This window comes from Lactuca serriola, chromosome 6, assembly GCF_051521515.1.
Source record: "Lactuca serriola cultivar US96UC23 chromosome 6, Lser_US96UC23_V15, whole genome shotgun sequence".
Classification (NCBI taxonomy): Eukaryota; Viridiplantae; Streptophyta; class Magnoliopsida; order Asterales; family Asteraceae; genus Lactuca; species Lactuca serriola.
In genome coordinates, this window is record NC_136413.1 from 181828224 (window position 1) to 181845269 (window position 17046).

The 17046-nt window shown below is 30.8% G+C and overlaps 1 protein-coding gene, 1 long non-coding RNA gene and 1 pseudogene across 2 annotated transcripts; 2 read left to right on the forward strand and 1 right to left on the reverse strand.

Moving 5' to 3' along the window:
- Window positions 1–203: 203 nt before the first annotated feature.
- On the reverse strand, window positions 204–4959 carry LOC145060462 (uncharacterized; annotated as a pseudogene).
- A 2918-nt stretch (window positions 4960–7877) lies between these two features.
- Window positions 7878–12941, forward strand: LOC145060463 (uncharacterized). Its single transcript, XM_079008121.1, has 7 exons — window positions 7878–7968; window positions 9978–10049; window positions 10163–10222; window positions 10313–10384; window positions 10540–11270; window positions 11403–11688; window positions 12097–12941. The coding sequence occupies exons 1-7, from the start codon at window positions 7878–7880 to the stop codon at window positions 12939–12941; spliced, it is 2157 nt and encodes a 718-aa protein (XP_078864247.1).
- Window positions 12942–14155: 1214 nt separating this feature from the next.
- LOC145057506 (uncharacterized) lies at window positions 14156–16182 on the forward strand. Its single transcript, XR_013686124.1, has 3 exons — window positions 14156–14546; window positions 14723–14844; window positions 15167–16182. It is a non-coding gene; the product is annotated as an uncharacterized LOC145057506 (long non-coding RNA).
- The last annotated feature ends 864 nt before the right edge of the window (window positions 16183–17046 follow it).

The following is a 17046-nucleotide window of genomic DNA, read 5'->3' on the forward strand; positions in this document are numbered from 1 at the left end:
TGGGCTTAGGCCCAGGGCAGCAAATAATTGGGAGCATCAACAGGCCGGTCCAATGTTTTTTACTACCCGGGGCGAGATAAAAAAATTATGTCATTATATGTGTACCGTACAATAACAAAAACATTTATATAAAAAATATAATAAAAAAATGCATTAATTTTTATAAACAAACAAATAATACAAACAAAACATACAAATTAAAATCACCTAAAACGATGTCTTCGTGCATTTTTTGAAGCAAAAACATCTTTTATTTTACAATAATCAATATTTTGTAAAAAATCACTTTCAATACTTAAAATTGCTAATCCATTCAATCTTTCTTGACTCATGGTACTTCGGAGATACGATTTCAAAAGCTTCAATTTTGAAAAACTTCTTTCTGCGGAAGCAACCGTAACCGGCACCGTTAACAATATCCTATAAGCAACTAACACATTAGGGAACATATCCATTCTTCTTGCATACTCCATTATTTGAATAGATGTCCAAGGACTTTCACTTTTGTAAGCTTCACCCGACAACATTTTCTGCAAAATTTGTAACTCAATGAATAAATCATCTCCATCAATATCATAATCTTCACCATTTTTCAAATTGGACTCAAGATTTAAACAATATTTTTTTTAATTCATCATCATCTAAAGAAACTAATTTGGAACCATCAAACAAAAAACCAAATATAGATTCAAAATATTACATTTGTTCAAATCTACTTTTCAATTGAACAAAAGTCATATCTACAAGAATGATAAAATAATCTCTTTTAAATGCTTCTTGAGAAGATTGATGTTCTCTTTCGGTATTTGGAATTTCATCAAATTGTTTTTTTCTTTTAGAATTGCGTTTTTGAGTAAATTCGGGTTTAACTTTAACGCTATTTGCTATTTCTTTTGCTTCACTAATAGCAAAGTCAAACCCATTTTCCGTATATCCTTCAAAATAATTAATTAATCCCTCTAAATTTTTTACAGCAACATCAAGAAACATTTCTTTGGATTGTAACTTTTTACTTACCAAATTAATTTTGTACAAAATTTCATACCATATAACTAAACTTAAAATAAATTACAAACTAGAAAATTCACCATTTACTAGTGAATCAGCATCTCTACACACTTGTCAATTATCACTTATTATAGATAATTTTTTTAAAGCTTTTCTTATTTGAGAATATTGTGTTTTTATTGCTTTAACACATTCAATATGACTTTCCCAACGCGTAGCTGATAATGATTTAAGTGTTAGATCATCTATAAACTCAAGTAAGACACTCCATCTTTTTGTTGAATTAGAAAAAAACATTATAAATTGTTTGACATGTACCAAAAAAAGTTTTTGCTTTTTGGCAAGAATTTGTCATATCACACAAAACTAAATTTAAACTATGACATCCACAAGGCTTATAAAAAGCTCTATTATTTATATCAAACAACCGTTTTTGAACACCTTGGTGTTTACCTTTCATATTCGCCCCATTATCATACCCTTGACCACGAACATAGTTAATATCCAAATCAAGAGATTTTAGGGCATCTTGTAAAACATTAAAAAGACCTAAACCGGATGTATCTTCTACAACTAAAAATTCTAAAAAATGCTCTTCTACTTTTAACGGAACATTTTCCAAATCTACACATCTTATAATCAAAGTCATTTGTTCTTGGTGACTTGCATCCGGAGTGCAATCAAGAATAACAGAAAAATATTTTGCATTTTTTATTTTTTTAATAATTGCACTTTTTACCTCGGATGCTAACATTTCAATTAATTCCTTTTGAATTTTATGACTAAGATAATGATTATGTGTTTCTTTGTCTTTAATCATTCGAAAATTTCTTTCATTACCGGATCCCACTCCGCAATCGATTCAATTTCACTTAAAAAATTGCCATTTGAGTTTTCATAAATTTTTTCATTTGTACCACGAAAAGCCAAGTTATTTTTTGCTAAACATTTTACAACAGAAATAATTCTAACCATAACTTCTTTCCAATGTTCGGTATCTTTTTTTTATCATTTCTTGAATTTCTTTGTCAATTGTTTCATTTTTATTTAACCTAATTCGTGTTTCAATCCATGTTCTTAAATTAATCATATGGTCAGAACTATTTTCATGTTGTTTTAATGTTTTACTAAGATGCTTCCAATCTTTAATTCCTTCGGTCGCCAAATTACTTTAGTTCGAATTGTTTTAAAAAGCTTACAACAAAAACAAAAAAAAACTTATCAAGCTCTTTTGAATACACTAACCATTTTCTATCATAAAAATCACCATTTTTTAATTTACGAATAAAAAAATCACATGAAAAATGTCTACCAAATGAATCTTTTGGAAAAACTGTATTGGCATCAATTTCTCTCTTAGGTCCTTTTTCTATTAGTAAATTTTTCATTTTAGAATCTAAATCACCCCATACTCTACGATCAAAGATATTAAAGTCACTTGGTTTATCTTTATCAACAAAATCATTATGAATTTCAACTGAATCATTGTTTTCAAAATCATTAGGAATTTCAACCGAATCATTGGAAGCACTAGGTGGGTTATTAATTTGATCATTAGAATTATTTTTATTACCATTTTGATTCGTAACTAAAAATTTATTCAAAGACCCTCTTAATTGATTAGCCTCTTCTTGTTCTTTTTTCTTTCGTTTTCTATTTTGGGCACCTGATGGCTGTTTTCGGGAAGCATATTAAAAACGCAACAAATATAGTTATAAAAGCTAAGCAAAGAAAGATACAAACTGACCAAATTGTATGAAATAAGGCTTCTGTAGTTCTGCTACTTCTAGTCAACAATGTCAAAAATATAGCTCCTGCTTCACATTACATAAATAATAACATAAGTAGTTTAGACAACAATTATTGAATAATGAACACAAAACAGATTTCAAAATTAAACTCACCAAATCTTATTGTTGAATGTTGAAACAATGGAGAAATCTGAATTGTATCAGATTCAATTTCTGAAAAACTGAAACTGAAATATAAAATAGACACTCTTAGAGAAGCAATTAACCAATTTTTTTCTAAACCATAAACAAACTTAAATAAACAAAGATTTCAAGTTTTAACCACTACTAGAAAAAAGGCCTTTTACGACGCTCATTGTGCGTCGTAAAACGCTCAGACGACGCGCAAATGCGCGTCAAGGAAGGCCCTGTCATAACGAGAGACGACGCGCATTTATGACACGCAATTACGACGCTCGTTTACGACACGCAATGCGTATCAAGGAAGGCCCTGTCATAAAGGAAGACGACACGCATTCGCGTGTCGTAACCTTATGACGCGTGTGTTAATGACACGCAATACGTATCATTAAACCCGCTGTCAAGAAAGGCCATGTCATAAATGAAGATGACACACATTTTTGCGTATCGTAATTGTAAGTTTATATATATATATATATATATATATATATATATATATATATATATATATATATATTTATAGATTTACTAATTTTCAAATTAAATTTGCATTTCATGTCTCATAATAGAAAATAAAATATCATATACAAAAAATACAATCCATTGCACAAAAGTTAATGTCATACAAATACTCATTCTAATATTATACAAATGTAATACATCAAATGTGAAAGAGATGAAAGTCTTCAACAAATAACAGTTGAGCTAAAAAAAACTTGTTGCCCACCTTCACAACATCTCGAGCTACTTTGCTTGTCACTATGCACATCAACAAGAGCTACAAATTTGAATAATGCAACCATTAGATTCACATAAACCAAAAAATCCCAATATGTAAGCATGAAATTTATGCATCTATGTTAAAGGGGTAAAATGGTCATTTACAGTTCATTCAGAGCAAAAAAGGAACAACTTTTTTCATTTACTACTTACTTCACCATACAGACCTCATTTATCTCAACAAATGCATCATACTGATTATGGCATCATTAGATAAGTTAAGTGACTAAGTTAGGTAGGTAACTAATGAGACATAAAACTGATGAAATGACTAAAATGCCCTTATAGTAAGCATTAGAAGAAGATTAAGTATGACTTTATAAATTGGACCAATATCAATACTTGAACATTGATCAAAAACTTACATGAGAGCAAATCCCATTTTCTCCACAACACCTCTGAGATTTTTCACCATTTTCAAGCTCAATTGGATAGTGTTTCAAGGATCCCGAGCCTCCTACTTTTTGCTCAAAGTTTCCAAGATTCTTAGCAAATGTTGGACCTAAAATGAAAGAAAAAAATGGTTTTCTGAATATATACTTCAATTACTAAGAAAATAGTAAGTCAAAAAACTACAGATGTTCAAAATAAGATGCTAGTAAAGCTTTGACATAATGGTAAGATGTTATGATATACAGAGCAAATGTAAAATTCAATAAGATGCACATAATAATATTCTTATGATCTTATAAGATTTCCAAATAAGATACTAGTAAAGCTTTTGCACAATGATATAAGATGTCATGACATACAGATCAAATTTCAAGATTCAATAAAATGCACATAATAATATGTTTTAGGGTAAATTATAAAAAAATGGTCCCTGAGCTTTCTGATTTTCCCATTTTTAGATCAAAATTGAAACATTTGTCAGCTTTTGTTCTTATTTTTGTTCCAATTGCATATTGTTTTCTCTTTCTGATTCATATTTGTGTTTCCATTCTATAGCCTCAGGTTGAGCAGCAGCTTTAGCTTCTGCTGCTTCTCTTAGAACCTTGCCAACTGCTTATGAGTGACATAAACCACAAGGATCAGACACGAAACAGATCAAGAAAAAACAGATCAAGGATTGATGATGCTACATAGATTTTTAAGCCGTTAATTGTTGATGCGATAATGGATTGTACTTTTAGAATTTTTTTTCTTACCAAGACAGAATGTTTTACATCTATCATATTTAAATAACTTTTTAAATAAACAAAAAGAGATTACCTTTCCTCATGGGATCTCTGTTATCCATCACGTTAGCAGGATCCTGCACTTACCCCAATGTCTACGAGTTGAACTTCTTAGTTCTTCTTTTGAAGGGATCTGATCTTTTTGCCTTGTTATTTGTCTTATTTGGGAATGCAGGTGCAGGCTTACCAAATTGTGCATCTATTGTCATTGCATCCAAAAGAAAAGTAATAAGAAAGAAATTGCATTAGACATATGTAGAGGTAAGCAATCAAAAAGAAAAGTATAATTGAGTTGCTTTTAACAGTGTAGACAAATTACTTTGAAAGCTATTCACATGAAATACATCAGCGTCTTTCTAATGATCTGAAGTAAAAAATTACTTATTGTGAACAACTATATCTTTTATACATATCAGATATCAGATGCAATTTTTTAAGGAGAGATCTTAATTTCGTTAGGCTTACTTGTTGAACATGGAAATGAAAGAGATGAAGAATACAGGGGCAAAATGGTCATGTTCAGAAATTTAACATATTTGTTGCTATTTTTTTTGAAAGAGAATTTGTTGCTAAAGTTGACAATTTATGGACTAAAAACGTTATGAAACCATGAAATGAGTACCAAAATATATACATACATATGGTGTCATAAATATAATGGGTTTGGTATATGGGTCGCAAAGCCTATATGTTAAACTTGTGAAAATGACCATTTTGCCAATTGCCAAATGGGAATAAAGAAATATTTAACTGTAGCAAAAAACTCCCTGACTCCAAGAAGAGGGAGTAAGCAAATTACATTTCAAAAACCATCAATACATCCAAATATCAATCGTCAACACATAACCATTATAAAAAGTAGCTAATTAGAAAGAGAAATGTCATCATAAACTTAGACTAATGAAACAGGAAAGGGTCAAAGGAGGCAAAAGAAATATGAAAATTATTTAGAGAAATATTTCACTTAAAAGATGGGAGACAAAATTCACATCTAGAGAACAACTAGAATCAAGTCCTAGTTTACTTGCTTTTGTGCATAGTGCTTAACCTCATGGATTGTAAGCCAAACAAATAATATTCACTTGAAGAATGAAGTAAATTATAAGATACTGGTCATCCTGGTCAGCTTGACTAAAAGAGATATAATGGCATGCTTAAATATATTTAAATATATTTATGAAGCCTTCAGTATCTTATCTGGTAAAGAAAAAAGATCAACATATGACCATAAGAAAAATGACGAGCCAGCTCAGCCTTTCTGAAGGACTAACACGTCAAGGGAGTGGAATCATTGGCTCATTTGGCCAAGCTGAAGAGCTTTGTTATGTAATTGCTATAGTTCGTCGATAAGATTTACAACCTTATTTTTGTTTTATAAATTAGGGAAAATTTCAAGAGATAGAAACATACTTCACTTGTTTGTAGTGGTGATAGAACTCCAAAGCAAAAGGTGAAGTTAAAGGACTTGTTAGATGCAACACGTAATTTGTGTATCATATTAGTTTTGACCTTGTCTTTTTCAAGCATCCACTACAAGGTTATAACTCATTTCCAAGGTTATAACTCCTTTTATTTGGTTGCTTGCTTTCCGCATTGTCAATGATCACATCTAAACAGGTGATTCTTTAGAGGCTAACTCATGTCTCATACGTGATTCTTCAGGAGCAGGAGCTTGTTTGCTTATCCAGACAAAAATAGTCTCTCCCTTTTCTATGTAGTGGATATTTGAACATGTGATTCTTCAGGAGCAGGAACTTGCTTGCTTTCTGCATAGTCAATGATCACATCTAACAAGTTCAACAACTGAAACACAGCAAATCAAACAACAATTAGGGAAGAAGAAAAAAAATACATTTAAGATTTTACCAAAAGAAATGAATATGCAAATTCTACATGCTCAAGATGTGCAATACTTCTCAAATAAAGGGGTTGATTCAAGAGGCTCAACAACATTGTTATGTCCAAGAAAACACAAGAGTCACTCATTGGGGCATTTTATCAAACAATTGGTGTTCACCAAAAAGTATCCCTAAACAGGCAGTGATTAATTATTCAAATATTACCAGGTTGTTGTCTTATGTAGTAACAAAGCAACCAAAAATAACAAGCGGTAGCCTGGGTTGTAGGAGCGTAGAGAAATAAAACATCAATTGTGTTTAGAAGATTTAAAAGATTTACAAACAGCGTAAAAAATTTACTGATGACTATACTAAGATTTGATTACTCACCTGCATAGATAAATGCATCATGGTTCCATCATTGGCAGTGGATAACAAGTTCACGACCTCAACCACTCTGTAGTCACGAAACCTTGTGGTAAGATTCTTGTGGGTTTCAACGACCCTTGTAGGCTCGAGAGTAACCAAGTCGCAGGTTTGTGATGCCATACCGGGAATCCATAGCCAAGCTGGGTGAAGGAACAAGACGATTTAAAAAGATAACTCTAAAATAGGAGATAAAAACCTAAATTTCCTTTTAGGTTTTGAAAACATGAATTCAAGGAGAGGAGGAAACCTTGCCGGGCTTAGAATCCCTAGTTCTTCATCATAGTGCCCTCAATCGTAATGATTTTGTAAGGTCTATTTTTGGGAGCAAAAAAACCTCAATCTCAATAGTCTTGTTCCAACTTAAGATTTGACGAAGGTGAAAGCTAAACTCAATCATCTCCAAACGATTCCATACGATTTCAACCCTTTGTAATAGCCTCTTCAATTGTTCTATTATGTCTCGTACCCGTCGATCACCACCACAAACCCTAGCACGTACTAAGTCGATAGAAAAAATGAGAGAATCGGGATTTTAGAAGAAAATAAAAGACCTCCCGCTAACTACAAAGAAGGAAGACGCACGTTAGGGTTCTTCGTCTGTGTGTTGTTTTGATTTATCTATGGGAAATTAGAAACAAACGAAAATCAAGCTTTGCATTCCATACTTCATAACGATAACTCATGGAATTTACAGAGCTTCATTAAGCCAAACCATGGAAAAGAGAAAAGTAGAAACGAAGGAAGATGAGAAAAAGGCGGAGTTTTCTAATTTTTCAGGATTTCGTTCCCGCTTAGCTATCAAAGGTTGGAAAACGCACGTTCCATTAAAATTTATAAAGCGACATCCTTAGACGACACACATTTTAGTATAGGTGCCCTCCGTGTTATTTAGTTAGACACTAATTTAAGGGCACGCAATAATGCGCGACCTAAATCCTTAAAATTTTTTTAAGAGATGACACTCTTTTAATGTCACACGCTTTTGCGTAACATAAATCAAGGAGTGTCGTGGTTTGCGCATCGTAAAAGGGTCTTTTTCTTGTAGTGAACTTACCCAAATATAATTTGATGATTTCTAAAACACCAAAATCAAATATAAACACAAACAAAAGACAAATCTGATTACCTGTAATGAAACAGAGACAAAATTAGGTGAACATATTTTTAAATAACCAACAAACAAATCAGATGAATAAGAAATTGAGCAGATTTTAGAAACAAACTTAAAAAAAATATGAACTCTTGGAGAATAAATCAGATATATGCAACATAAATCACTAAATCAGATTTCTAAAACAATCAAAGGAACCTAAATAAACACAAATTTCAAGTTAAAACTTACCAAATATGATTTGATGATTCCTGAAACAACAATATCACACAACAATATCACGTACAAATACAAGAGATGGGAAATTTGACTTCCTGTAATGAAATAGATAAGAAATTAGGTCACCCGATTCTAAAATAGACAACTAGAAAATGAAGCAGATGACTAAGAAATCAAACAGATTGAATAAACTAACCCAAATCGCTGCCCTAACTTTTAAAATAACCAAATCGATGATAAATCAGACTAAATCACAGCTTTGCGTTTGAAGAATAAACTGAATCGGAGAATCAAGTATGTAAAAAGAGTAAAATCAATTCGACTGGAAGGAAACGAAAGCAAAACCTGAAAACCTATTCTTCCTTTTTATACGGGAGAGTGGAGACGTATTGATTTCTCCCATCAAACCTGACGCCAACGGGATTCTAGGCATTAGACACGAAACGTTTGGTTTTTCCAGGAGCACTAAACGTTTGGCAATTGGCGCGCCTTCTTTCTTTCTTTCTGCCACCGTCCTCTCGCTTTCTTTCTCTCATCGTCGTATGCAGATTTTCGGGGTAAGTTTTTGGGCCGATTTTATATATATTATACATATGTAGCTGGACTTCTTTGATGCCCCCAATTATTTGCTGCCCTGGGCCTAAGCCCAAGTCGCCCATGTATTGGGCTGGGACTGGGCATCAAAGAAGTCCAGCTACATATGTATAATATATATAAAATCGGCCCAAAAACTTACCCCGAAAATCTGCATACGACGATGAGAGAAAGAAAGCGAGAGGACGGTGGCAGAAAGAAAGAAAGAAGGCGCGCCAATTGCCATACGTTTAGTGCTCCTATAAAAACCAAACGTTTCGTGTCTAATGCCTAGAATCTCGTTGGCGTCGGGTTTGATGGGAGAAATCAATACGTCTCCACTCTCCCATATAAAAAGGAAGAACAGGTTTTCAGGTTTTGCTTTCGTTTCCTTCCAGTCGAATTGATTTTACTCTTTTTACATACCTGATTCTCCGATTCAGTTTAGTCTTCAAACGCAAAGCTGTGATTTAGTCCGATTTATCATCGATTTGGTTATTTTAAAAGTTAGGGCAATGATTTGGGTTAGTTTATTCAATCTGTTTGATTTCTTAGTCATCTGCTTCGTTTTCTAGTTGTCTATTTTAGAATCGGGTGACCTAATTTCTTATCTATTTCATTACAGGAAGTCAAATTTCCCATCTCTTGTATTTGTACGTGATATTATTGTTTCAGGAATCATCAAATCATATTTGGTAAGTTTTAACTTGAAATTTGTGTTTATTTAGGTTCCTTTGATTGTTTTAGAAATCTGATTTAGTGATTTATGTTGCATATATCTGATTTATTCTCCAAGAGTTCATATTTTTTTAAGTTTGTTTCTAAAATCTGCTCAATTTCTTATTCATCTGATTTGTTTGTTGGTTATTTAAAAATATGTTCACCTAATTTCGTCTCTGTTTCATTACAGGTAATCAGATTTGTCTTTTGTTTGTGTTTATATTTGAATTTGCTGTTTTAGAAATCATCAAATTATATTTGGGTAAGTTAAAACTTGAAATCTTTGTTTATTTAAGTTTATTTATGGTTTAGAAAAAATTTGGTTAATTGCTTCTCTAAGAGTTTCTATTTTATATTTTAGTTTCAGTTTTTCAGAAATTGAATCTGATACAATTCAGATTTCTCCATTGTTTCAACATTCAACAATAAGATTTGGTGAGTTTAATTTTGAAATCTGTTTTGTGTTCATTATTCAATAATTGTTGTCTAAACTACTTTTGTTATTATTTATGTAATGTGAAGCAGGAGCAATATTTTTGACATTGTTGACTAGAAGTAGCAGAACTGCAGAAGCCTTATTTCATACAATTTGGTCAGGTTGTATCTTTCTTTGCTTAGCTTTTATAACTATATTTGTTGCCTTTTTAATATGCTTCCCCGAAAATAGCCATCAGGTGCCCAAAATAGAAAACGAAAGAAAAAAGAACAAGAAGAGACTAATCAATTAAGAGGGTCTTTGAATAAATTTTTAGTTACGAATCAAAATGGTAATAAAAATAATTCTAATGATCAAATTAATAACCCACCTAGTGCTTCTAATGATTCGGTTGAAATCCCTAATGATTTTGAAAACAATGATTCAGTTGAAATTCATAATGATTTTGAAAACAAAGATTTTGTTGATAAAGATAAACCAAGCGACTTTAATATCTTTGATCCTAGAGTATGGGGTGATTTAGATTCTAAAATGAAAGATTTACTAATAGAAAAAGGACCTAAGAGAGAAATTGATGCCAATACAGTTTTTCCAAAAGATTCATTTGGTAGACATTTTTCATGTGATTTTTTTATTCGTAAATTAAAAAATGGTGATTTTTATGATAGAAAATGGTTAGTGTATTCAAAAGAGCTTGATAAGGTTTTTTGTTTTTGTTGTAAGCTTTTTAAAACAATTCGAACTAAAAGTAATTTGGCAACAGAAGGAATTAAAGATTGGAAGCATCTTAGTGAAACATTAAAACAACATGAAAATAGTTCTGACCATATGATTAATTTAAGAACATGGACTGAAACACGAATTAGGTTAAATAAAAATGAAACAATTGACAAAGAAATTCAAGAAATGATAAAAAAAGATACCGAACATTGGAAAGAAGTTATGATTAAAATTATTTCTGTTGTAAAATGTTTAGCAAAAAATAACTTGGCTTTTCGTGGTACAAATGAAAAAATTTATGAAAACTCAAATGACAATTTTTTAAATGTAATTGAATCGATTGCGGAGTGGGATCCGGTAATGAAAGAACATTTTCGAATGATTAAAGACAGAGAAACACATAATCATTATCTTAGTCATAAAATTCAAAATGAATTAATTGAAATGTTAGCATCTGAGGTAAAAAGTGCAATTTTTAAAAAAATCAAAAATGCAAAATATTTTTCTGTTATTCTTGATTGCACTCCGGATGCAAGTCACCAAGAACAAATGACTTTAATTATAAGATGTGTAGATTTGGAAAGTGTTCCGTTAAAAGTAGAAGAGCATTTTTTAGAATTTTTAGTTGTAGAAGATACATCCGGTTTAGGTCTTTTTAATGTTTTACAAGATGCCCTAAAATCTCTTGATTTGGATATTAACTATGTTCGGGGTCAAGGGTATGATAATGGGGCGAATATAAAAGGTAAACACCAAGGTGTTCAAAACGGTTGCTTGATATAAATAATAGAGCTTTTTATATGCCTTGTGGATGTCATAGTTTAAATTTAGTTTTGTGTGATATGGCAAATTCTTGCCGAAAAGCAAAAACTTTTTTTGGTACATGTCAAACAATTTATAATGTTTTTTCTAATTCAACAAAAAGATGGCGTGTCTTACTTGAGTTTATAGATGATCTAACACTTAAATCATTATCAGCTACTCGTTGGGAAAGTCATATTGAATGTGTTAAAGCAATAAAAACACAATTTTCTCAAATAAGAAAAGCTTTAAAAAAATTATCTATAATAAGTGATAATGGACAAGTGTGTAGAGATGCTGATTCACTAGTAAATGGTGAATTTTTCTAGTTTGTAATTTATTTTAAGTTTAGTTATATGGTATGAAATTTTGTACAAAATTAATTTGGTAAGTAAAAAGTTACAATCCAAAGAAATGCTTCTTGATGTTGCTGTAAAAAATTTAGAGGGATTAATTAATTATTTTGAAGGATATACGGAAAATGGGTTTGACTTTGCTATTAGTGAAGCAAAAGAAATAGCAAATAGTGTTAAAGTTAAACCCGAATTTACTCAAAAACGCAATTCTAAAAGAAAAAAACAATTTGATGAAATTCCAAATACCGAAAGAGAACATCAATCTTCTCAAGAAGCATTTAAAAGAGAATATTTTATTATTCTTGTAGATATGGCTCTTGTTCAATTGAAAAGTAGATTTGAACAAATGCAATATTTTGAATCTATATTTGGTTTTTTGTTTGATGGTTCCAAATTAGTTTCTTTAGATGATGATGAATTAAAAAAATATTGTTTAAATCTCGAGTCCAATTTGAAAAATGGTGAAGATTATGATATTGATGGAGATGATTTATTCATTGAGTTACAAATTTTGCAGAAAATGTTGCCGGGTAAAGCTTACAAAAGTGAAAGTCCTTGGACATCTATTCAAATAATGGAGTATGCAAGAAGAATTGATATGTTCCGTAATATGTTGGTTGCTTATAGGATATTGTTGACGGTGCCGGTTACGGTTGCTTCTGCAGAAAGAAGTTTTTCAAAATTGAAGCTTTTGAAATCGTATCTCCGAAGTACCATGAGTAAAAAAAAATTAAATGGATTAGCAATTTTAAGTATTGAAAGTGATTTTTTACAAAAGATTGATTATTGTAAAATAAGAGATGTTTTTGTTTCAAAAAAATGCACGAAGACATCGTTTTAGGTGATTTTAATTTGTATGTTTTGTTTGTATTATTTGTTTGATTATAAAAATTATTGCATTTTTTATTATATTTTTTATATAATGTTTTTGTTATTGTACGGTACACATATAAGGGCATAATTTTTTTTATCTTGCCCCGGGTAGTAAAAAACATTGGACCGGTCCTGACAATGGCTCTATGTATGATTGCAGGATAATGTCTATTGTAACATGGTATGCACTAAAATTTCTTTTAAATCAAAGGTAACACTATAGGCAGTGGCTCGACAATTGGTTAGGTGGACTCGGCAAGGCTATAAGAGGATAAGAGAGTACCAACATTTCAATAACTTAAAATTATATATATATATATATATATATATATATATATATATATATATATGTTCAGTTTCATTTGAAATTATTCTAATTTTGTGAGATCGTGAGACCAAATCTAAAAATAAATTTAAAATGAAAAATAAATGGAAAAATCCAAAAATTCTTTTTTTAAATATTATTTTCGGAACTTGAATTAACTAAAAAAAATAAAAATAATAAAAAAATAAAAAAAATCCCGTTTTTTTTTGAAAAATAAATGAAATATTCTAATAGAATATTACACTAACATATTCTAAAAAATAATTTTAAAATGCAAAATAAATGAAAAAATCTAAAAATTCTTTTTTTAAATATTATTTTCGGAACTTGAATTAACTAAAAAAATAAAAAATAAATAAAAAAAATTCCATTTTTTTTTAAAATACGTGAAATGTTTTAATAGAATATTAGACTGTACATATTTTAAAAAATAATTTTAAAATGCAAAATAATTGGAAAAATCAAAAAATTCTTTTTTTAAATATTATTTTCGGAACTTGAATTAATTAAAAAAAATAAAAATAAATAAAAAAATGCGTCTCACGGTCTCACAAAATTACGCCGTCTGATATTAACCTAACCATATATATATATATATATATATATATATATATATATATATATATATATATATATATAAAAGCCCCATTAGGAACAGTAAATGGTTCATATTGGTCTACAACTTTTTTTAAAATAATAAGATAGCCCTTTCGTCTCCTTACCCTCATGTGGCCTTGTTTACGTTTGCGCTTTAGCTTTTTCCGATTTATTTTCTGCACTTAAAATCTACTGTCCGTATAAGCCAATAATAATAAGATTGGTGTCCTTACATGTGTTAAACACTGCTTTTTTTTTTTTTTTTTTTTTATCGATTTTGGAGTTGGCCACCCTTACCCTATCCGCCGTCATTCATCTTCTTCTCTTTAACTCCTATCGGAAGGAAAATCGGTATCGTCTTCATCATCACTACCAGTATCCTCAACTTTCGGTGCTTGGGATTATGCAACTGTGTTTATCGTCGTTCACCCAATCTCCATGTGGACCATGTCGATTTTAGGGTTTAATTGTAGATAAATATATGGACGATGGAAATGCTGATAAAATAATGGAAGTTGAAGAAGAAGGACCGGAGCGATTAGGTGGTGGTTGAGATGAAGGTGAAAGTTTCCGATTAGATAAGTCAGAAAAATGATAGTCATCGTGGTGTCCGTCGCTGCACTATTTGAAGTACACTTCAACCTGAATTTGGTAATTTTCTTTGTTTATTGTTTCTATTGGGTTACGTCTGTGTTTCTTTTTTGCTTCTATATGTTAACCCACTGATGAGTTCTTCGGCAAAGGGTTCCCTCGTCACAAATCGCTTCAAACTTCAGTTTTCAGATAACATTATCCGAGCCATAATTTCTTCCCTATTTTTGATTCAGGCATATGCAAACGTAATTTTCAAAAATATTACTAATCTGAAAACTATGGATTTGGAGTTGGAAAATGTTGGAAGAGAAAAAAAAAACAGGTGATTCATTGCCTCATGTAGCGTTTCGTTCAGGTAACTCCGCTTTTTCATCGACTATGTCTTTCGTGTGAAATATGTATTTGTTTTGGGAATTTTCCCACCTTCCATTCATCAAATTGCTTTTATGATTTACTTATGTTGATTTGTGATATTACTTCGTTTCAATTTTTATTATCAGTTTTCTCAATGTTAACCCTTTGGAGGTACTAATGGTGCCTAAAGAATCCAATAGTCACCTTCGTCTTTCTCTCTTTCTTTTCATTGAGATATCAGATGTACACACCTATATCTACACACACACATCACTGCATCACAACCGTCGCCTTTCTCTATCTATTTTCTTTATAATTTGCAGCTACAGAAGGAATACCTCCATCTGAATCGACTGTAATTGTAGCGGTTCCCTTTTCGCACTTGGTTGCCCTTCCGTTTCAGGTATATCTCTTCCTTCTCCCTTCTTAAATTTTTCCTTTTTAGGGGTTTACCCACCAACTGTTTGTATATATGTTTATAGTTATCATTAGAATACCAACAAAAACAGCAAATTCTACTACTAGTTTCCAAGAAAAGACGTCATCTTCATTGTAAGAACTTATAACCTATTGACGCATGATGTGTGAGATTTTTAGTTTTAGAGTATTGTATTTTATAAAGTACCTTAAATAACAAATTTGAAATTATAGTGTTGAAGCCTAATAACTTATTATAGAATTTGTTTATATATGTTATAAGTGCAAAATTCGATTCCCAGTTAGCTAAAGAGGGAAATTTAGGTGTATTATGTAGAACTTTGATAACTTTTTGGATCTTTTATGTGATTAGCATATCAGAATAACAATAATACATTTATTAAAATTTTAGAAGAGTTATCAAATTTGCAACTTAAGAATCTTACATTTTTCACCTTCTTCAGCACTTATAATGATTTGTCTTTAATTAGGCTTGATTTCGTTGTGTTTGCATATTAAGCTGTTGTGGTTTGCCACCTAACTTCATGTTTGTTTATTTATACGTATTGTTTAAACTAATAACCAGTTGTTTGAATTGATTCAATTCTTTTTATGAGGAGCTTGGTTGATGGGCAACATTTATCTCCATTACAGAAAAAGAGGAACCCTTCTCCTTCACGATTGGACAATGTTATTTGTTATTCACCATTGTTTTTGTTTCAGTTACAGTACCACATGTTCAAGCTCTTTTAGATTTTGAAAGGCCATTTTGGCGTTTGGCAAAGGGGAATCGCTCCCCAAAGCTTCAATTTCTCTTTTTGTCAGTTTCAATCGGCTATTAACGATGGAAATAGCAAATAACATAATTGTTATCTTATTTGATTTAAAATGTTCTAATGCATGGAGAAAATAAGTGAAATAAGACATGGGCCAGATTTACACATTAAAGGAAAGTATGCTTTTCTATGGTTTATTTACCTTGGTCATCATTATTTTTTTTTATAATGCCTACAAAAATAACTTAAATAAAATATGAAATTATCGGAGATAAAATTACTGGGAAAGAGCTTCACCATTGTTATCTAGTATTGATCCTACAAATGCAAAGATGACTAAAAATGGTGACGATAGTTTCCTTCCCACTACTGGTAATAACATGGTAAGTTATCTCTTTTTTTTATATCTATTTGTCATAGTGATATGTTCATATTATTTTTTTTATGTTCACATACCGACCAAAATTTGTCAATTATAGTGTACGTGTATGGTATCCTTCAACACATTTGTCTCATATTTGTTTCATATTATATATATATATATATATATATATATATATATATATATATATATTATGTTCACAGGGCATATGGTAATCATATTTGTTTAATATTTCACACAACACATCAATACACCCTTTAACTACATTCAAATATGACCATTTATAGGTTTCCCATTTGAAATTGAGCAAATAGGAATATCCCCATTTTACAAGGGTGTTGACATCATCCAACAAGTTCAACCAGGAATAAGAATGACTGCAACTTTTTTCCTTTGGTATCCTTCAACAACTCGATTTCAATGTACTCGAGTGTCGGGCTTTGCTTCTTGCACCTACTCATGAACTTGCTCAAATATTTTGGGTTTGTTAATTTCTAGAATGTTGGCAAAGCAGTGAATGGTCAGAAATTTGATAATAAAGAATGTTATGCTGGAAAAGCATATAATATATGAAAGGCAGTAAGAATTTAATCAAATATTTGAACAGACTATGAAAAAGGCAGTTGAG

Excerpts from the sequence above, each read along its gene's own strand:
- LOC145060463 (XM_079008121.1), top strand. The coding sequence starts at position 7,878 with ATGGAAAAGAGAAAAGTAGAAACGAAGGAAGATGAGAAAAAGGCGGAG. Across the intron at positions 10,223-10,312 it reads ACATTCAACAATAAGATTTG|GAGCAATATTTTTGACATTG; the intron begins GTGAGTTTAATT and ends AATGTGAAGCAG. Across the intron at positions 11,689-12,096 it reads TAATGGGGCGAATATAAAAG|TTATATGGTATGAAATTTTG; the intron begins GTAAACACCAAG and ends TTTTAAGTTTAG.